The 21,679-nt window shown below is 51.8% G+C and overlaps 1 protein-coding gene across 3 annotated transcripts; it reads left to right on the top strand.

Annotated features, from left to right (window-relative positions):
* The first annotated feature begins 4,317 nt into the window (after window positions 1-4,317).
* Window positions 4,318-20,034, top strand: METTL22 (methyltransferase like 22). Of its 3 annotated transcripts, XM_036310397.1 has the most exons (11): window positions 4,318-4,413; window positions 4,952-5,109; window positions 6,793-7,158; window positions 9,441-9,481; window positions 9,570-9,714; window positions 13,439-13,510; window positions 15,007-15,060; window positions 15,984-16,064; window positions 16,308-16,410; window positions 18,191-18,359; window positions 19,915-20,034. In XM_036310397.1, the coding sequence occupies exons 2-11, from the start codon at window positions 5,004-5,006 to the stop codon at window positions 19,948-19,950; spliced, it is 1,173 nt and encodes a 390-aa protein (XP_036166290.1). In that variant the 5' UTR covers window positions 4,318-4,413; window positions 4,952-5,003; the 3' UTR covers window positions 19,951-20,034. The 3 variants fall into 3 exon arrangements, with proteins under 3 accessions (XP_036166290.1, XP_036166291.1, XP_036166292.1); XM_036310398.1 differs by lacking the exon at window positions 13,439-13,510; XM_036310399.1 differs by lacking the exon at window positions 4,952-5,109 and having other exon boundaries at window positions 4,329-4,413.
* Window positions 20,035-21,679: the final 1,645 nt, after the last annotated feature.

Here is a 21,679-nt window from a genome sequence, read left to right as displayed (position 1 = left end):
TGTTATTCATAACTAGAGGCCCAGTGCACGAAATTTGTGCATGGGGGGGGGGGAGTCCCCTCAGCCCAGCCTGCACCCTCTCCAAACTGGCAGTCGGACATCCCTCTCACAATCCTGGACTGCTGGCTCCTAATCGCTCACCTGCCTGCCTGCCTGGTCGCCCCCAACTGCCCCCTCCCTGCCAGCCTGGTCACCCCTTACTGCCTCCCCTGCCGACCTGGTCGCCCCCAACTGCACCCACCCTCCACCGGCCTGGTCTCCCCTAACTGCTGCCCCCCCCCCCCCACCACCACCGCTGGCCTGGTTGTCCCACGCAGCCTGCTTGTTCAGTCATTTGGTCGTCCCTCACTAACCCCCCTGCCGGCCTGATCATAGGCAACCATCTTGTGAGGGTGTGAGGGTTAATTTGCATATTACCTCTTTATTATATAGGATAGCCAGGAAGTAGAAATAACCCAAATGTCCATCCACTAATGAATAAATAACTGTGGTCTACCCATACCATGGAATATTATTTGGCTATTAAAAGGGAACAAAGTACTGATACATACTGCAGCATGGATGAAGCTTGGAAAAAAGTTAAGCTTCATGAAAGAAGCCACACACAAAATAGTACATATCATAGGATTTTATTGATATGAAATATCAAAAGAGGCAAATCCATAGAGACAGAAAGTAGATTAGTGGTTGCCAGGGAAGAAGGCCATGGGGAGTAAATGCTAATGGGTACAGGGTTTCTTTTTGGGGTGACGAACATGCTCTGGAATTGGATAGTGGTGATGGTTGTACAACCTGTGAATTTACTAAATCCACTGATTTGTACACTTTAAATGATGGGTTTTATAGTCCGTAAGTTATATCTTATCTTGCTTCCTTCGGGCTGATATACCAGCATACCACAGGCTGGGTGACTTAAAAACCACAGACACTTACTGCTCCCTGGGTGCCTGTGTGAATATCCTGTCCCACAACAGTCTTTCTCCCAATGGTGTCAACATCCATTGAAGATTTTTGTCTGGATCATTCATTATCTTGGTGACTTACAGAGTGTTTTTCTATTTCTATCCATCCTTCTACAGTTGCTCATCACAGTTTTTCATCCACCCCTTTCTTTAACATTTTTATTTTAGTATCATTATGAATTCGTGGCTTTTTCTATTGGAGTAATATTCACATAAGATTCGCTATTGTAAATTGTACAATTCAGTGGCATTTCGTATTTTCACAATGTTGTACAACCACCATTGTGATCTCTACCTATTTCCCAGACATTTTCATCACCCAAAGGCAACTGCTACCCATTGAGCAGTCACTCCCCACTCCTCCTTCCCCAGCCTCTGGTAACCATTCATCCGTTTATTGTCTCCATGGATTTATCTGTTCTGGATATTTTATATGAGTGGATGAAGCTTGGAAACAAGTTAAGCTTCATCATACCATATGTGGCCTTTTAGGTCTGACTTATTTCACTTAGCTTCATGTTTTCAAGGTTCTTCCACACTGTAACATGTATCAGGACTTTGTTCCACTTTAGAGCTGGAAAACAGTCCATTACATGGATTACCACATTCTATTTATCTATTTTTCAGTTGATAGACACTTGGGTTGCTATTTAGTGTTCTTATAAACATGTGTGTGCTACGGTCTGAATGTTTGTGTCAACCCAAGAGGGCCTCCCTAGAACCTGACACACTGGCACCCTGATCTTGGACTTCCGGCCACTCCAACTGTGAGAAATCAATTTCTATCATCTATAAACCACACACACAGTCTATGACATTTTGTTAGAGCTGTCCAAAGAGGTAAAGGCCCATTTGTTTGGGTTCCATTTGCATAGATTATTTTTAGTATTATAGTCTTGTCACTATTCATGTCAATGCTCATATTGTCCCATATTTGACTAGTGAAAGCTCCTTTGCACTTTCATTTTTATTTTATTTTTTTAACATTTATAAGTGAACTTTATCTTTTTTTTTTTTTGCACTTTCATTTTTAAATAAATTTCTAACTATACAAGTAACACATGATGCATCACTTTAAAAATTAAAACAAAGTCTCTTTGGACCTACCCCTGTCCATCCATGCCTTCTCCCAAGAAGAAAGCATTTTAGCCCTAGCCAGTTTGGCTCAGTGGATAGAGCGTGGGCCTATGAACTAAAAGGTCCCCGGTTTGATTCCGGTCAAGGGCACATACCTGTGTTGTGGGTTCGATCCCCAGTAGGGGGCGTGCAGGAGGCAGCCAATCAATGATTCTCTCTCATCATTGATGTTTCTATCTATCTCTCCCTCTCCCTTCCTCTCTGAAATCAATAAAAATATATATAAAAAAAGAAAGCATTTTAGTTTGAAGGCATCTTTCCAAACTTTTCTCTGTGCATTTACATAACATGCATGTCCTGAGGAAATGCAGTATTTTGTGAGGTTTTTTTCTCTTATGTAACTGATATTATACAGTACTATGACACTGTAACTGCTTTCTTTTTAATATAACAATACAAGTTGATAAAATTAATGAAATTGGTGAGTTCTTTAAAATACACCAGATACTGTCAGATCACCTCAAGAAGTGGGGGAGAGTTGTGCCTGGAACTTTCCGCGTGTTATGTCTCGCTCATTTGCACAACGCTTCCAAGTAGGTATTATTTTCAGAACTTGGAAAATTACATTTCAGAGAACTTAGGCAACGTGCCCGAGTGCCTAGCACAGTGATGGCGAACCTTTTGAGCTCGGCGTGTCAGCATTTTGAAAAACCCTAACTTAACTCTGGTGCCCTGTCACATATAGAAATTTTTTGATATCTGCAACCATAGTAAAACAAAGACTTATATTTTTGATATTTATTCTATATATTTAAATGCCATTTAACATAGAAAAATCAACCACAATAATGAGTTTGCGTGTCACCTCTGACACATGTGTCATAGGCTCACCATCACTGGCCTAGCACATGAAAAGCTCTCCACGATTATGTATTGAACAAGTGAATTTGATCAGTGGCCGAGCTGGGGATCTGAACCACCTGAAGGTCAGTTTGATGCCCGTCCACACAAAACCAGGAACCAGGGCAACAATCTGTAGCAGCTGCTGTTAGAAGCAGTGTGAGGCAGGGGACAGATTATAATTGCTGCTTCCAGCAGTCCTAGGGGCGGAGCTCTCACCAAGAGAACATCTTCTAGGGCTGATTGGGAAAACACATCAGTGCTTGGTAAACACGACATTTGGAAAAGGGGCTGTTTTAAATTCCCAAGCTAATAATAATCACCTGACAGCAAATCCCTGTAAGTTGGCAGTTTGTCACACATCTGGCAGTTTGCCCACCTTCCCTTAGTTGTATACATGATGTCATTAGCCCCGGCAGCCATGGTCATGTGCACTCCAGCATAAGTGAGTTAGCACCATAACCCTGGCACCTCCAAGCCTTGGAGGACACTCTCAGAGGAAGAGTTCTAAAGGGGCCTTTCACTCTGCGGCTCCATCCGACAGACTCACTGGGGCGCTTCGGAAACCTGAGTCTGCATCCCAGCTCTGCTAGGCAGCGTCCTGGGGACAACTGAGCCAGGACTACAACAGGCTCCCAAGATGGCCAGCCGGCTCTTCATGTACTGTCCTGGGAGTTCAGGAAACACAATCTGTTTGCTTAAAAAAAAATCTGTGTTGCTTGGTCACCCTGTCAAACACTCCCCACCCCACCGTGTTCTATCAACAGTAACCATGAAATGGATCTTTACCCTCTTTTGTCTTGAAGAGAGAATTACATTTAAAAAATAATTAAGACAAAGGGAGCCGGTTGAGGCGCTGCGTGTGTGCTTGGCGCGCACAAATACATTTTACATGTGGCCTTTCGTGTTTGGAAGTTCACTTTAAGTACAACATATGAATCGGATTTCATTTCCTATTAAACTCTAATTAAGGCTGAGATTCTTCATTCGCCGGGCATTGGGGACCTCACGAGTGCACGAATGAACGAAATAACCACCAGCTATGAACAATGAGTACTAAGAGCAAAGATGGTAACAATGAATAACCAGCTGTCACGCTGGTTAACAGCACACGCTCTAAAGCCCTATTATCCAGCTGGAATCAAAGCCCCTCAACTCAGCAGCCGTGACCTTGGGCGAGCTATCTACCGGCCCCCCACACGCAGACCGGTCCCACCCAGGCGGGCGCCCCAGAAAACCAGGGCAGGTAAGCACTGCACCTCCCTGGAGCCCAGAACCAGAACTGCATGTGTTGGCCGGCGGCCCGGCGCGCAGGCGCAGCGCGAGCAGGTGGGCGTGGTCAGGGGGCCGGGCGGGCCGACGCACGCAGAGGGGGCGGGGCCGCGCCTGCGCAGGCCGCCTGCCATGGCGGCAGTCTGAGCCCCGCCGCGAGAGGGTCGGGTGGGACTCCGGGCTGCGGCCGGGCCCGGAGCCGGTAAGCCTGTGGGAGAGGTGGTGGGGCAAGGGAAGGGGCGGGGTCTCCTGGCACCAAGTCCCGTGTTCAAATCCCACCTCGGCCCTGAAGCCTCGGGTAGGCAGAGCGAGCACGTGACAAAATGTTGATGGTCATTGAATCACTAAGCAGTGAGTATGTGCTTACATGCCATACCCTCAACTTCCTTGTCTGCTTAAAAATCCTCATAATAAAGTTGGAAAAAGTTAAAAGGGAAACGAAACATTATGCTCAACATAAGAGATTACCACGACAGTGAACACAGTGCAAACAAAATAGCACGATTCTGGACGGATTCTTTTCCCTTGCCCAGCTCGGGGACTCCCTGGGACCAGGCTGCTGTCCCCATCCCAGGACGGTGCGGAGCCCGGGAAAGGGGCGCGCTCCCAGCTAGTTTCTTTAGGAAAAATTTAAAAGAAGGGACGAGGAAAGCGCTTCCCCAGGTGATACCGTGCTGCTTCCACCTGGCTGGGGAGTTTACTCTGTGCTGCCCCCTGTGGGGCCTGCTGTCCACTCGCAGGTGCTGCTCTTTGGCAATCAGCGGGCCTTGGTAGCTGGCTTCCACCCCCACCATGGACGAGGTCACCTTCAAAAGTGACACGGTGCTCTCCGACGTCCACCTCTACACCCCCAACCAGAGACACCTCATGGTGCGGCTGAACAGCATGGGGCAGCCTGGTAAGGTCCTGCCTGGTGTGTGCGGAGGGGCCTGGCACCCTGTGGACCCCAGTGTTTTCTCAGACTCGTTTTGGGGGGAAAGGTTGGGAAGACTGGACGAACTGTTATCATCACACCGTTCCGTGCTTTCTTTCCCTGAGGAAACTGTGCTTTGCTGAGCACCTGCTGGGTGCCAGGCAGAAGTGAATGGGCCGAGCTCTGCCTGGAGTCCAACAGGGAGACCGGGCCCTGGGGCTCCTGGGCAGGGCCCTCCATCCCTGCTGCCCCGACCCCAGTCCAGCACTCTCCCTCCCTTGCTGGCTGCCTCTAGCTCCTCCCACCAGGGCTCCCTGGCTTTTCCCCTGCACTCTCCCCCACTCAGCTCCCCAGGCGCCAAGGGATCTCTTGAAAATGTCGATCACATCGCTGCCCTGATTTAGACCTCCAGTGGCTTCCCCTTGCTCCTAGAGTAAAATCAGGCTCCTTGGCGTAGCCTGCAAGGCCCAGCTCGCCGAGCCCCTGCCTCTGTGTCCACACCTATTTCCCTCTCCCTTACCGCTCTGTGGCCACTTTCTTTTCTTTTTTTAATTTTGTTTTATTGTTTAAAGTATTACAAAGAGTATTACATTTGTCTCCTTCCACCCACCCCCCTTGACCTTCCCCCGGCCTCCCCTACCCCCAGTGTCTTGTGTCCATTGGTTATGCTTATATGCATGCATACAAGTCCTTCGGTTGATCCCTTACCACCACCACCACCACCACCACCCCCCCAACCCTCCCTGGCCTTCCCACTGTAGTTTGCGGCCACTTTCCGCTCCTTTCTGCCGGTGACACACTGCACACACCTTCCTTCCTCAGTGCGTTTGCTTTTGCTGTTCACTCCGCCCAGAACATTCTTTCCTCTTTGCCCTGGCTCCCCAGATGTCACGTCAGACGGACCCTCTCCGGCCACCCTTCCCAGCTCCAATCACTCTGCAATTAGCTCGTTACTCTGGTGTGACTAAGAACTTCCCCTTCCCTCGTGTCTCAGTGTGGATTCCTGGATTCTGGAAACTGAGGCTCAGAATAGATAAGTGATTTGCCCAGGGTCAGGCAGCCTGGGGAGATGGAGGACTCCAGCCTAGGACTGTCCACCCAAGTCCTTGCTCCTTCCGCCTCCAGCCCTCCTCTCCTGACACACATCCTCTTCCTGAAACTTGTCCCAGTGACTTCCTGGCCACCGGATGGTGAGGGACACTTGGTATCCTTGTCCTGTCCTCCAGACCTTAAGTGGAAGAGTGTCGTGAGAAGGGCATCCGCTGAGGAGTCCAGCAGACCAGGTGTGAGTCTTGCCTCTGCCTCAGCCACCTTCCAAGCTGTGTGGCCTTGTGGGCTCACTTAATTTCTCAGCCTCAGTTTCCACGTCTCTGAGATGGAGCCATTACTGCTGTCTCCATAGCCACTGTGAGGATGGAGTGAGATAATGCGGGCGGAGTGCCTCCATTGTCGATGCTCATCAACTGTACTAAGTAGCTGTCGTCCTCGGTGGTGGTTGCGGCTGCTGTGGTGTCCCCAGGGTCATGGCTGAGTCAAACAGGCCTTTCCCACTGGCATGCGTATGCCTCCCCCTGGCCTTTACCACGCTTTCTAGAAGTCAGACATCAAGTTTTCCGAAAGGAGGGGAAGGGAGAGAGAAATAGTCTCCTTTTGTGTTTTGTCTTTCAGTTTTTCTGTCCCAGTTCAAGCTTTTGTGGAACCAGGACTCTCAGACAGACTCGGGGACCATGGGAGGTGATCATAGAGATGTCCCCAGAGAGGAGACTCCGGCTAGGACAGGCAGCACCGGGTCCCCTCCTGGGCGTGGCCACAGCGGTGCAGGTTTCCCCCTCCAGGCTGGGCAGGAAGGGACAGGAGCTCAGCTGGACGAGGATGGGGATTTGGACGTTGTTAGAAGACCACGAGCTGCCTCTGACCCCGACCCTGTTTGGCCTCCGAGAGACAAGGTACACCCCATGATTCTAGCGCAGGAAGAAGAGGACGTCCTGGGAGACGAAGCACGGGAGAGCAGCACCCACAATATCATCAAAATAGGTAAATGAGGTCTTGCTCGTCTGCCACCAAGGCGGCACCACAGTACTGATCAAGTCACGTATCTGAGGCTGGCTCTGTGTTCAGGCCCGGGCCAGGGAATCGTAGCATTTGCCATCACCTCCTCCAGGACGCCCTCCGCTTCTGCCTCCCACATTGATGTTCTGACCCAGCTGGCATGCTGGTGGTGTGGGTCAGGGGGAGAGGGTGTGGAACACTGGGCTAGCTTGGCCGGCGCCAGGGAGCCATGAGAGATTTTGGAGCTAGAATGTGGCACAGGGGCAAGGAGGTAGATCCAGGATTAATCTGGAGGAGTTTGTGAGCCAGTCAGATGGACCGGGAGCGGGGAGCTGGGAGCCAGGTCGGGAAGGAGAGGTGACAGCATAGCAGGAGACATGGGTCCAGAAAGAGGCTTCACCTCGGCACAGGGGTGGAGCAGAGGGCTTTGGTGACCCCAGGATTTCAAATCCCTGGAAGTGCCAGGATCTACATGGATCCGGGGCAGGAATGAGCCAGTGCTGGTTAGACACCTGTCGTGTTCTGATATTTTACCTACATCACCTCATGTAGTCTTCACAGCCCCCTCTGAGGGGAGTATGGATGAGGAAGTGACAAGCCCAAGGCCATGCTGCTTGGCGATGAATCCATGTGATCTGTCTCCACAGCCAGGACTCTTGTCACCCCCAGCGCTGCTCATTTTGGGGAGAGAGCTCTGGTTTGAGTCTGTTCATTGAGATCCAGGGTCCCTGATGGTGCTTGAGGACTCAAATAAACCTGGGCCTGGTTGCGGGCAGACAGACAGACAGACTAGCGGCTCTGACAGCCACCTGCCCACATGTTAACAGTCCGTTATTGAGTGCCTGCCGGCACCAGGAAGGCTGGTCCCAGCAAGTCCAGACACGGAATTCATGCCAGAACCTTGTTCTGTGTGTCCTGTGCATTACCTCTGGTCCTCACGGCCTTTCCAAGAATGAACATTCCCATTTCACAGAGGAGGGAGCTGAGGCTCAGAGGTGATCAAAACATTGCAAATTTTGTTTGGGGGACTGGCTCATTGGCTCATTTCACTCTCAATCCTCACTTGGCCTCCCTGCGGGGATTGGGGGAGTGGTCAGGGGAAGAGAGGAGCAGACTTGGTTATTTCATAAGTGTTTGGCCTGTGGTGTGCATGTGTTTAGTCTTCTGGGAACTTACCATCCTGCAAGCAAAAGATCAAGCCTCACAGGAAAGGGCTGGTGTGTGGCCTGCTCCCCACCCACCCATCTCCCTGTATCCCGTTGCCAAAAGTTCACCTTTCTTTTCTTTATTTAAATATATTTTTATTGATTTTAGAGAGGAAGGAAGAGGGAGAGAGAGATGGAAACATCAGTGTCTTTATCTGTAAAACGGGTTGGTGATAACTACGCACAGGGCCATTATGAGGGTCACGTAAAATCCTCTGTCCCAGCCCCAGGCCTGGCTTGGGGGAGGTGTCCACCCCTGAGGGATCTCCTTGGGCAGGCCCTCCTGGAGGGAGCATCACCCACGCTCCTTCCAACCTGGCTATCTCCTCCCCGCCTTAGTCCCTGGGTCCTGAGCTGGGGTTTGACTCTTGCACGTCCAGTAAGGATGCGAAGCTACCCTGCTGTGCATGTGTTGTGTGTTTAAATTTGATAGCCATCGCCATCTCGCTTGAAAATATAAGAGCCAGTTCTTATTTAACAGCAACCATGTTTGCCATCATTCCTTTTTCTCCTTGGTCTCATATTTCTGTTCTCTTCCCCCAACTGCCACCATCAGATTTTACCCTAACATATTTTGTGCTTGCGAATACTTCTTATATCCTTCTCTTCACGCAGAAAAGGATGTAAAACTCAAAGCTTATTTTGTCAACTTATCATGTGGCTGTAAGTGTAAGGAAATATTGTGGAATGAGCTGTGATTATTGTAAGCGTACACTTGATCAAAACAACATTAAGGTGACAATTGTAATAAACAGTTATTAAACATGAAAAGTGGAGTGTGGGTGTGTGTGGTTAGGTTGAGCCAAGGCGATTGTGACCCTGGTCCTCAGGCTGTGGGGCAGAGGGTCCCAGCTCTCTGAGGGGGGCCCTGGTGCCTGGACTGAGAGTGGCGCTCCGATGTCCCTCCCAGCTGGTGGCACAGCCTGTGTTTCTGCTGCTCCCTAGAGGCCCGACCCCAGTGCCCATCTCACCACGTGTGCAGCTTGCCATGCTCCTCCTCTGTGTTGTGTCCATCCCCATTTTCACAGCGGCCCTTTCTCTTTTGATTTCCGTTCTGTCCAGAACACACCATGGCCACGCCCCTGGAGGATGTTGGCAAGCAGGTGGGTAGGTCCCATCCACTTCCCGTGGCCCTGAAGGGTCTCTCCGGAGCCTCACGTCACCTGTCCTTCCTTGTCCGTCTCCCTCCAGGTGTGGCGGGGTGCCCTGTTCCTGGCTGACTATCTCCTGTTCCAACGGGACCTCTTCCAGGGACGCACCGTGCTGGAGCTCGGGGCGGGCACGGGGTTCACCAGCATCATTGCAGCCACCGCGGCGCAGACCGTGTATTGTACAGGTAACACCCACCATCTCAGCCTGAGGGGAAGCCGTCTCTTCACAAAGCGTGTACTGACTGTAAAAAAGTGAGAGAGCGATGCCCTAGCCAGTTTGCTCATTGGTTAGAGCATCAGCCCACCAACGAAAGGGTCTCCGGTTCAATTCTGGTCAAACGTACCTCGGTTGCAGGCTCAGTCACCAGCCCGAGTCAGGGTGCATGCGGGAGGCAAGCAGTCGATGTGTCTCTCTCACACATCAATGTTTCTCTCTCTTGTCTCTCTCCCTCCCTTCCACTGTCTCTACAAACGTATGGAAAAAATATCTTCAGGTGAGGATTAAAAAAAAAGTGAGAGAGAGGAATGGAAATGGGACGTTAGCTGCTACTGATTCTGCCTTCCTGTTCCGTGGTTTCTTCCACCCTCCTTGTTTTCTCAATAATGTCAGAATGACCCAGCAACACCCAGTCCTTGGCAGCTGGAGTTCTGCTTCAGAAGGTGCCGGGGTCTCTGCTGGTGCCTCTGATCACACCCCCGTGAAGGAGCAAACATCTCAGGAAACCACAAAGACTGTGCCTTTTATAAGGCTTAAAAACCAGCTTGTTATTTTTCCCCGCTTACAGAAACCTTTATTACTCTTAATGGAGACCTTGTGGAGAAGAGCAAATTAAAATTACTCATAAGTTTAGAATCCCCAGATTCAGTACTCAGCTTAGTGAGCACCTACTATGTGCCAGCTGTGGTTCTAGATGCAGGAGATCCGGGAATGAATAAAACAGGTTGGTGACATCAGGGAACAAATGTTTTAGAACCTATATTTTAGCTGTATATTTCTCTTATAATCCATTTTCTTTTGTGTGTACATCAAGCATGTCAGATGCTTGGACTGTACATACTCCCAAACAATAGCTGCAATCAAACTATATATTCAGTACTGTATCCTCTAAAAATGTTCAAAAATAAATTTTTTAAAATATATTTTTATTGATTTCAGAGAGGAAGGGAGAGGGAGAGAGAAAGAAACATCAATGATGAGTGAGAATCATAGATCAAGCCCACAACCCGGGCAGGTGCCCTGACTGGGAAACGAACCGTAACCTCTGGTTCATAGGTGGACACTCAGCCACTGAGCCATGTCAGCCAGGCTTGAAAACATTTTTTTTTAAATATATATTTTATTGATTTTTTTACAGAGAGGAAGGGAGAGGGATAGAGAATTAGAAACATCGATCAGCTGCCTCCTACACACCTCCCACTGGGGATGTGCCCGCAACTAAGGTACATGGCCTTGACCGGAATTGAACCTGGGACCTCTCAGTCCCCAGGCCGATGCTCTATCCACTGAACCAACCAGTCAGGGCTTGAAAACATTTTTAAGAGTATTTTCCCATGTCATTAAAAATTATTTATAAATAAGATTTTAATGACCAAGTAATGTTTCATCTTTTTTTTTTTTTTAAATATATTTTATTGACTTTTTACAGAGAGGAAGGGAGAGAGATAGAGAGCCAGAAACATCGATGAGAGAGAAACACCGATCAGCTGCCTCCCGCACATCTCCCACTAGGGATATGCCCGCAACCCAGGCACATGCCCCCGACCGGAATCGAACCTGGGACCCCTCAGTCCGCAGGCCGACACTCTATCCACTGAGCCAAACCGGCCTCGGCATCATCTTTTTTATTTTTACCATTTTCCTTTTGCTGGGCATATTGGTTGTTCCCATGATATTTTTGTTTATTTTGCATCTGTCAGTTACACTGCAATAAGCACCTTTGTTCATTGTTAGACTAGATTCCTACTAGTGTGCCCTTTCTTAGGCTTTTGATACATGTTGCCAACTGCTTTCTTTTTAGTTTTTAATTTTGAAATAACATTAGACTCACCCAGAAGTTGCTAAAATAGTACAGAAAGTGCCATGCACCCTTCACCAGCTCCCTTCAACAATAACATCTTACATAACCTAGTTGCTGAAAACCAGCAAATGACATGAGCGACTGTCAGCTAACTCCTGACGTGCCCAACCTGCTCTTGTAGAGCGTTCACAGCTTATAAGACAGTGCTAGCTCATCGGGCAGGTGCTGTCATTATGTTCTGAGCCTTTAATGTCCACTAGTTGAAAATGGTGCCTGCTGAGGTGGTTTGCCTTTCATTGGTTCCTAGGTCCCATTTTCAAAGGCTGCATCTCTTGCTCCTGAGACAGGGAAGAGGAAGCTAGGGATGGCCTGTGATTGGGGCACGCTTTTCGGATATCCTAAGCCAACCGAGTCAGCGTGTGCCGGCAGCCACCCTGTGTGATGCTCCTTGACACTTTCATGTCGGCTGCCAGTGAGCACTTCCCAGAGTCACACCTAATGCAACACCCCAGAGCTGTGTTCTCTGCCTAGTGCCTCATAGCAGGACGTGATCAAGGTGTCTTATCCTTGAGAGGGATTTACCACCATGAAGAAGAGAGCGTGCCCTGGGATGGCACATTACAGTTAATAAAACCTTCCATGTACATCAGGACCTGCTCCTAACTTCACAGTGAGTGGCCCTGGGCAGTTGCCAGGGAGCGTGTTGCCATCCCTTTGTCCAAATGAGTAGACTGAGGCTAAGGTCAAAGGACTGGCCAAGGTCATATGCGGTAAGGGGTGGTGGAACAACCCCAGGGCTCCAGGGTCCCACCCCCACTCAGCCAGAGCTGCCCCTTTCTTATCTTTCATATGTTACAGTCCCACACGAGACTTGTTTGGACAAAAACTATCATAGAGGGTTAAAAACTTCTGAACCAGTTTTGTGCCGTCGGGCACACACCATCAATATCCTCTCCACCCTGTGGCCTGGAGAAGGGACAGCTATGTGCCCTTGGAGAGCTGGGAGCTGTCCCTCTACCGGACTCTGCACGGTCCTGGAATAGAGACGGTAGTCTGGTCCCAGGGAGTCTGCAGTGGTCGGGATGGGGCGTCACAGCCACAGTGGCCTGGCAGGTGTCCTTAACAAGACTTTGTACCTTCCACACATATGTTCTAATTGGAAAATAATTTTTTGGCACAGCACTACACCCCTCCGTCCCTCACCGCCCTCCTCCCTGCCCCCCCGTCACCCCTCAACCCCTGCAAGGATTCTCTGCATTGCAACTCAGTCCTGCTGAAATGATAGGAAACCCCACCTGGTCAGAGTAGCAGGCGGCTGGGGAAAGATGCCATGGCAGTGGCAGTGAATAGTGCACAGGAGAGCTGCCTCCAGCCTGTTTGAATTTGCTCTGTGTATCCATTAATCACATCCAAACACCCCTCTAACTCTGGTCAGTTTTCTAGGGTGTCAAAGAGTGAGCCTAGACTTGGAGTCAGAGACGCCTAGGTTCAAATCCCAGCCCTTGTTCTTACTAGTGGCATGACCTTGCTCAAGCCTTCATCTGTGAGATGGGAGCCGTGATCCCGGCCTGTGGGTGGTTAGAAACACTCAGCGTGGCTATGGGATGTGCCGTGGAGGTTTCAGAAACTAGAGAAGGGGAGCTCACCCTTCCCTCTGGCGTGCACAGAGGCTGTCTCCACCAGGGCGACCATCTCTTATTTAAAGGAAAGCTCATTAAAAAGAGCCTTAAGGTACATAGTTAATCTTGGCAGTAAAACACACAGGAGACGTTTAGTCTCAGTGTTGCACGTTTCTGTAGTCGTGCTGTTGACATCAGCTCTCCGGGCAACAACACGGAAATACAGCGTCGTAGTGGCTGGCGCTTGATGGCATATCCTTCTGTTGTTCCAGATGTCGGTGCAGACCTCTTGGCCATGTGCCAACGAAACATTGCCCTCAACAGCCACCTGACTGCCCCTGGAGGTGAGGCCCAGCCTGGGAGGGAAGGGTCTCTGTTTGGCAAGTAGGACAAACACTCAGGACCGTGACCTGGGAGATGGGGTTTCGCCTGCTTCCCTCTACACCCCGGTGAATGCAGGGACCAGAGCCTTATTAGTTTCACATAGTTTCAGATCCTAGATGACTGCCCCTGCATCATCTCCTTCCCACACCACAGCCAACGTCAGCCCTCTCCCTCCTGCACGTCACAGTGGCCCCTCCCTCATCACCCAGGTCCTTGTCTGACCTGGCCACGCTGTCCTCCATGTAGCATCCAGAGTGACCTTTCTAGATGGAGCCTGACCTCTTCAAGGGGTAAAGTTCAAACTCTTTCTCTGGCTCCCAAACCTCCTGGTCCACCCCTGCCTGCCTCCCCTGCCTCTTCTCCTAATGGTCCCGCTCCAGCTCTGCATTCAGTGAGCCGAGGACCCATTTCAGATGCCCCTCCCTCTGTCGGAATGTCCCCCCTGCCAGCCTGCACAACCTGCAAGAATAAGCTTGCGTGGTACATGCCAGCAGCCAACTCCTCATTGGACTGCCTGTGCGGACCTTCGTCCTCTGAGCAGCCCGGGGCGCTTTTCCAGATTCAGATCCGGTCATTCCAGCTGCCAACCTTTTATAGGTTTCCCGATGCTCTCCGAGTACAGACCGAATTTGTTTGCTTGTCTGAGATCTGCAGGATCTGGCCCTACCTGTCTGTAGCCCCTCCCACACAGCGGTTCCTCCAGCCGAGTCTTCCTGGCCTTGTTGGAGGTTCCCCTCCCCTTGAGGCCTGTGCACTTGCTGCTCCCTCTGCCCGGAACGGCCTCTCTCCCTCCTCCTCCATCAGTTCCTAATTATGCTCCGAGCTCCAGATGAGGTCACAGCCCCGTCACACACTCATGACACCTTGGACCATTGCATTTGACATTTGTTGATGCGACTGGTTGATTGGTGTCTGCCATCCCATTGGACCACATGCCCCATGAGGGCAGGGCCTTGTCTGTGGTCCCCACTGCTTGGTGTTTGTTTAGTGTACGGTAACCAGTCAATAGGACGAAGCACGAAGCAGGCATGGTTGCCTTCTCTGGGCCTTCCCAACACCCTCTCCGACACAAGAGCCCCTCTTTCCTCCCGGGCACCTGCACATCCCCTTAACATTGCCCTGACCTCCTGCCTTGTCCGTGTCTGCTAACTTGCCAGTCTCTCCTCAGCTGTGGGTCCCCAGGGACAGGCACGTGTCTCATAAATCTTTGTATTCCCTGTGCCTGGCATGGAACCTAATACTCAGCACTCAAAAAATGCTGGATGGATGGGTGGGTGGGTGGATGGATGGATAACAGGATATATATGGATGAGTGGGAAGATGGGTGGATAGGAAGGAGAGAGGGAGAATAAAGGAGGGTGAGATGGATGGATGGGTTTTGGTGTACAGTGTAAACGTTTCTCCTTTTTCCTAATTGTTTACAGAGCTTGGGAAGTTCTGTTTGTTTGTTTTACAGGCGGTGGAGTTAAGGTCAGAGAACTGGACTGGCTGAAAGACGACCTCTGCACTGGTGCGTGTCTTCCTCTCGTGTCCCATTTCATTCAGTGGTTCCTGGTAATATCTCAAGGCCGGTGATCCTGTGGCCTTGACTGACAGCAGATCCAGGCTGCTACCATGGTCCACAGCTCACAGCAAGTTCCCTTCAGTGGCTGAAAGTGACAGGTGTTACTCCTGGCACCTGCTGTGTGCCAGGCACCTTCCATTCATGGTATTCAGACTCCACAGTGTCACTGTGCAGCAGGTGTGAACCCTTGAGTAATGAGTGGAGACCAGTGCTCGGGGTGAGCGCCCACCCAGGGGATCCGGTGTGGACCAGGTCTCCGACTCCAGGGTCCCACAGCAGGGAGCCGGCCACATGGCTTCGGAGCTCTGGGTGAGGGTTTTCTGAATTCCTTCTACAAACTGTTTCAGACCTGTAGGCTTGCTCTTTCTTTGCATGAAAACTTCTTTGCCCTGTAAGACGTCAGGCAGGGAAAATCATTGCTTGTGGAGTACCTGCCATCGACCAAGCACATAGCATACCTTAGGTCCTGTCCCCTCCCCAGCCATCCTCTGAGGGAGCCGCCTAGTGCGGACCCTGAAACCAGAGGTGAAGCCCTTTCCCGGGGCCGCACAGTGAACACGGGTGGGGAGCCAGGGACACGGGACAGGTCCTGTTTGCACGGGCTGCGGGCAAGGCAGAGGGTGAGGCCAAGTCCACCCGTCCCCACTCACTGCGCTGCCCCCTCGCGAAGGGCACCTCTCACTGTGGTCCCGCATGGGCAGCCGTGTCCCTGAAGCTGGGGCGCTGGGACTCGGGGCTGCCTGGCAGTGCCTGCTGCACCCAACGGCCCCAACCCCATTTCTTCTGAAGCCTCAGTCTGTCTCTCCGTCAGAGTTGGTGGCCACAGAGAAAGGAGAGAGCACAAAACACTGTTTCTTCTTTTCTCCCAGACCCTGAAGTCCCCTTCAGCTGGTCGGAAGAGGACATCTCCGACCTGTACGGCCACACCACCATCCTGCTCGCGGCCGAAGGTGAGCGCCGGCCCCTCACAGCCAGTGTCATTGTCACGGGCCACACGCAGCACCCGCCACTCGGCGTCCTCTGCGTCTAGGAGCACCTTCCCGGGACATCCCCACATCTCCGTGCAGTGTGAATTCCGGGAACTGATGCTCCGGATCATCAGGGCCCCGTCCGCGGTGGCGTGGGGTCCTCTGAGGAACAGATTTCTCTGGTATTTGCACGTTTTCCCCTAATGCCTGTTTTCTTCCCTGCAGTGTTCTACGACGATGACCTAACGGATGCTCTGTTTAAAACACTCTTCCGACTCGCTCACAGATTGAAAAATGCCTGCACAGCCATTCTCTCTGTGGAGAAGAGGTGAGCTCTGGGCCAGAGGGGCCGCGGGGAGGGGGTGAGGGGGTGAGAGGGGGTGCTGGCATCTGAGAGCCAGGCTCACCTTCTAAACACGTCACAGTCAGTGTCCTTACTGTCGCTCATTTACTCAGCATCTACTGTACGCCCTGCACACGCCATGTAATCCACACACCAGCCCACCTGTGTGGGCACTGCCGTCCCAATTCTCAGGTGAGGAGAGGAAGTCCGAGTGCCATCAGGGAACCTTCCTGGCCACAGCTGGTCAGTGTGAGGTCAAGGGCTTGAACGTAGGCTGTGCACCAGAGCCGAGGCACGTGGCCACCGCACTGTCGAGGGCCTTTGCTCTTTCTGCGCGTTCCCTCCGGGCCACTCTGTCTCCTTGGTCCCAGGCCTCTGTCCTCTCCCTGATGCAGACGCAGCCTTCCAGGACGTTCCGCTGGAATGGCCTGATCTGCTCAGACTCCTGCTTGACGCAGCATCCATCTCGAGACAGGCCAGGGCTAGACACTCTGCACAGCTCTCTGAGCTTACCATAGGCCACAGCTTTCCTGAAGGCAGCTCGGAACATGTATCAAAAGCCACCACACCGAGCGTAATCACTCACCCAGCAATTCAGCACCTAGAAACTCAGCCTGTGGAAGCAATCACAGCTCTGAACAAAGCCATCCACACGGCAAGTTCACTGTTTACACCAATAGTATCTAGGACTGCCTTCAAGGCCCACATGACCAAGGGCAGCACATGACCAGTGACCCCCACCTGAATTCTGATTGGAGGCCATAAAGGGAAAAATTGAGACAGCCAGGAAAAGTTGAATACTGACTGGCTACTTGATGATAAAGAATTATCATTGAATTTACCCGGCCAGTGTGGTTCAGTGGCTGAGCCTTGACCCATGAACCAAGAGGTTGGTCGCTGGTTCGATTCTGGCTCAGGGCACATGCCTGGGTTGCAGGCTTGATCCCTAGTAGGGGGCATGCAGGAGGCAGCCAATCAATGATTCATCAATGTTGTTCTCTCTAAAACCAATAAAAGCATTTTATTTTAAAAATAAAAGAATTATCATTGAATTTGTTTTAGGTGAAAAGAGCCTTTATGTTTTCAAGATACACACAGACACATGCATGGAAGAAATTCTGTGATGTCTGACATTTTCTTTTGAATCGAGTGGTGGAAGGAAGGCAGAGGTGACAGAGGCTGAAGCTGGGCAGTCTGTTACCTGTTCTCGCTCTTTAATATCTTTGACATTTTCTTAGAAAAAAATTTTGGGAAGAAACAAAGGGTTTGAATTTCAAGCTGAGTCATGTTGCAGACTAGGTTGTAGAGAGGTGTGAGCAGCCCAGCTGGGGATGCTCTGTGAGGACTCAGTTCTGGCCATCCCCCCTCCCCCTCAACCCCCCCCCTTAGCTCCCCACCCCACCCACTTCCCAGCAGCGTTCCTCCGCCCACAGGTTCTCGCAGGCCTCTGCCCCTCCCTGTGCCACTGCCCTGTCATGGACAAGCCATGCCCAGATCTGTGCTGGCCTCAGATGTTAGTCTGTGTCCACCTCGTGCGCCAATTTGTAGCTCCTTGGGCCATGGGGTCACTTGAGCACGTGCGTTCAGCTCTGAGGCTGTCTCCACAGCTGTAAAGTGGAGGTGGTAGCCGTGTCCACCTCCCCGGCCGCCCTGCAGACCAGGCAGGCAGCGCGCCCAGATGCTCAGCACACAGTGGGCACTCGGAAAACCCACCAGCAGGAAGGCCCTCAGTGGGGACAGCAGTGTGTGGTCTGCTTGTTTGCAGGCTGAACTTCACGCTGAGTCACCTGGACGTCACCTGCGAGGCCTACGACCACTTCCGCGCCTGCCTGCGGCAGCTGGAGCAGCTCCAGGACGGCCAGCTGCGCTTCGCGGTGGAGCCGGTGGAAGCCGCCTTCCCGCAGCGCCTGGAGTATGAGCGCATCCGGCAGCTGGTGGGTGCTCTGGCAGGACGCTGTTGAGTCGGCAACGTGCTCTCTCTAGTGAAGCCCCTGATGGGATCTCCCCTGCTCCTAAGTCACCGTGTCCAGGGATGGGCCTGCAGGTGAACCGTCACCTCACAGCGCAGTGTTTCCCTGTGGGCCGTTGGGGCTCAGTTGTGGGAGCCACTTGGTTGGGTTGAAGATCTTGGTGCAGGGACTTCCGGTGCTGATGGTGGCATCTCCACGGGGGAAATGTGCTGGCCTTGCGGACCAGGCAGGCTTGTCTGGTGACCGATGGCCTTCTGACCCCGCAATGGGGTCCCACCATATCAGGCCTCTTAGTAAGCATCCCGATGACATCATCCCTGTCCCAGTTAATGCTCGGTGAGTCCCCCAGCCAGGGAGCAGCGGAGCTGGGGCTTAAGCCTACAGCCACTGACCTCCGGTTACTGTTTCTAAGCCCAGCACTTGGAGAAAACTTGAAAAGTTAAAATTACCCTTGAAAATCCTGTAACGTTACCAGGAGCAGGATTCACAGATGTCCAAAGCTCCAGAATTCACGTCTTTTGTTCGTTACCTTCGGCCTGTGGCCTCCCTTTCGCTGGGTCTGGAAATCTGAACCTGGTTCTGAGGAGGAAAGGGGAGGAGCACACTCCTGTCCTTCCCCAAAGCAAGCGCAGCACTGCATCTGTGCGGTTGCCGTTTGCGAGGAGGTGTGTGTGTGTGACGGCTGTTGACTTGGCCCCGAGTCCTGGTGACCCTGTGGCTGAGTGCTGTCTAGTGTCCTCTCCTTTGCAGCCCTGCTCAGGCCTGTGGCATCTTTCATGGAGTCGGTCCCTCTCATGTTTGGCCTTTCTCTTTTCCTGCCACCTTCTGTTTTTCCCAGCATTCCTGTCTTTTCCAAGGAGCCCTGCCTCGGGATGTGCCTGCAGGAGGGTGGCTCAGTGTGTCGTTTCTGCCTCCAGCACTGCTTCAGGCTTCATTTGCTCTAAGACCCATGTGTTCATCTTTCTGGCAGTCCAGGCTATTCGTAGAGCTTTTCTGCAACAGCTTATTTCAGATGCACCCTGTCAGTCTTCCCTGTCCAATTTCCCCCTCTGCTTATTGCTCCACTGCCTCTGGGCAGCCTCCCTGCCCCTTAGCGCGCTGCTTGTCAGCCTCCCGGTAGACAGCAAACAGGACATGGAGCTCCCACTAAGAACCTGGCGTGTTGTTGTACCTTCTCCACCTGCAGCCACAGCTGCTTCTAAATTCAGCAGCCACAGTACAGGGCACTAAAGACCTGCCCAGGTGGAGAGATTGTGGCAGCTTGCTGCCCTTTCCTGGTTCCTAGTGACCGTGTGGCATCTGGTGCCTCCTGGACTCCTGCTGGGACCTACCCATCCGCTTCTCCGCAGTGAAGCAGGGAGAACAGCCAGAACACGGAGACCGGACGGGCCCGCTCCTGCAGTTGTTTGCCTGCTGCCCTGGCTCACGTGTTGTTTGTTCTTTGCTAATTATGTCCCTTATGAAATTGTGAGGCCTCCCCTGGGCATCTGGGAATCTCGCCTTTCTCTGTTTGCTGCAGGAGCTGTGGAAGATCTTTGTGGAACCAGGAACGTGACCCGTTGCGTCTGCCAGTACAGTTCCTCCACTGTCCTGATCGGCTCTAATAAAGTCAGAGGCTCCCAGAGGGATGGGCTCGAGATTCGAGATGGTAGCTTTTTTTGAGAGAGAGAGAGACACACACACATCAATGTGAGAGCAAAACATCAATTGGCTGCCTCCTGTACTCCCTCTCTGGGGGATTGAGCCTGCAGCCTGGGCATGTGCCCTGGCTAGGAATCAAACCAGCAAGGTTTCAGTGCACGGGATGACGCCCAACCAACTGAGCCACACCGGCCAGGGTGAGGTGTTAGTGTTTTTAAAACGTGGCCCATGCACCTCCTATGATGCTGGATAGTTTTCTGGAGTCGGTTGCTCCTCCTAGAGAACGTCCCTGCCCCGCTGGAAGTCCATTCGGTTATGTGGGTTCAGGCTGCCGACTTGTAATGCGATGCGGGATGTTTCAAGAGCTGCTCGGTCAAGTTGGGCAAATGTTCTCAACTTGATTCCACTCGCACTTCCCTTGGGGGCGGGCACCCAGGGCTGAGCCAGTCGTCGTCTACGCTCCCCTCTGCTGCTTACAAATGTGTTTAATATGTCGCCACAGTTACTGTAATAACACCACGCAGAGTGAGACTCGGAAGCCTCATTTCCTTCATGGCTGCGCCGCCTGTCCCTGTCCCTCCCTTTGGGAGGAGGAGGCAGGCACTGCACTCTCCTGGCAAGTGGAGCTTGAGCCTTTGTTTGCTGTTTTAACCCTTTATAACCAAAACGCATGTGTCTGTCTGGTTACCCTTTGTCTGTGCCTCTCTCCCACTGTCTCTGTCCTTTCCAATTTGGGTCCCATCTTCCCACTGCCCTTGGCTCTCCCTGCAGCACCCTTTCCCCAGCTTGCTTCTCCTGCCATTTTCCTCCAGGGCCCAGCATGGCCCCTCCCGCCTGCCCCTCATTGCCCAGACCTCCTGGCTTCTCTCCACCCCTCCAGCTGCAGCTGTCCCTGCCCAGGCTCACCTCTCCCCAAGCACCCAGGCCCATCACACTGCAGTCGTTGGCTTATCTGCACACCAGGGTTCAGGCAGTTGCAAGTCTTATTTCATCTTCATAGCAACTCTAGGTCAGCAGCCTGGCTATACCCATTTAACAGTTGGGAAGACTGAGGCTCCAAAAGGAAAAAGAAAATATCTCCATGAGGTCAGGTATCCAGTTAGTCTTAATAGCAATATATTTCTGGCATATGGCCTGGCCCACACTAGGTATGGACACATGTTGAGGGAATCACTAGTGTGAATTATTGCTAGGACGGTGTTTCCCAGTTGCAGGCTCCAGTGGCATTTGGCCATGTTTGCAAACATTTTTGGTCATTACAACTCGAGGAGATGGGTGCTGCTGACCAGGGGCACTGCTAAAGGCGTGCAGTGCACAGGACAGCTCCCCCCCAACTAAGAATGATCCAGCCCCAAATGGTAACAGTGCTGAGGTTGAGAAACGCTGACCTGCAATAGGAGATTAGCTACTTGAGGAAAGAAAAACGGGTCTCCGCCGAACCTGCAGTGAAGGTGATACAGCAGAATGAATCTCACCCCTCCTCTCCAGAAGTGGGAAGAAAATCTACACACACTAGCCCTAAATCTTAAAGACCCTAAAAGGCTGAAGGGATCCCCATAATGAGAAATCTGAAGCTCAGAGAGGTTAAGCAACTTGCTCAACATCACACAGCTACCAAGTGGCAGAGTCAAGCTCAGAGCCCG

The sequence above is a fragment of the Myotis myotis genome, unplaced genomic scaffold, assembly GCF_014108235.1.
Source record: "Myotis myotis isolate mMyoMyo1 unplaced genomic scaffold, mMyoMyo1.p scaffold_m19_p_5, whole genome shotgun sequence".
In the NCBI taxonomy this organism is placed as follows: Eukaryota; Metazoa; Chordata; class Mammalia; order Chiroptera; family Vespertilionidae; genus Myotis; species Myotis myotis.
The sequence above is the reverse complement of the archived record's forward strand: the minus strand, read 5'-3'. Positions and strand labels throughout refer to the sequence as shown.

Excerpts from the sequence above, each read along its gene's own strand:
- METTL22 (XM_036310397.1), top strand. The coding sequence starts at position 5,004 with ATGGACGAGGTCACCTTCAAAAGTGACACGGTGCTCTCCGACGTCCAC. Across the intron at positions 16,411-18,190 it reads ATTCTCTCTGTGGAGAAGAG|GCTGAACTTCACGCTGAGTC; the intron begins GTGAGCTCTGGG and ends GCTTGTTTGCAG. Across the intron at positions 18,360-19,914 it reads ATGAGCGCATCCGGCAGCTG|GAGCTGTGGAAGATCTTTGT; the intron begins GTGGGTGCTCTG and ends TGTTTGCTGCAG.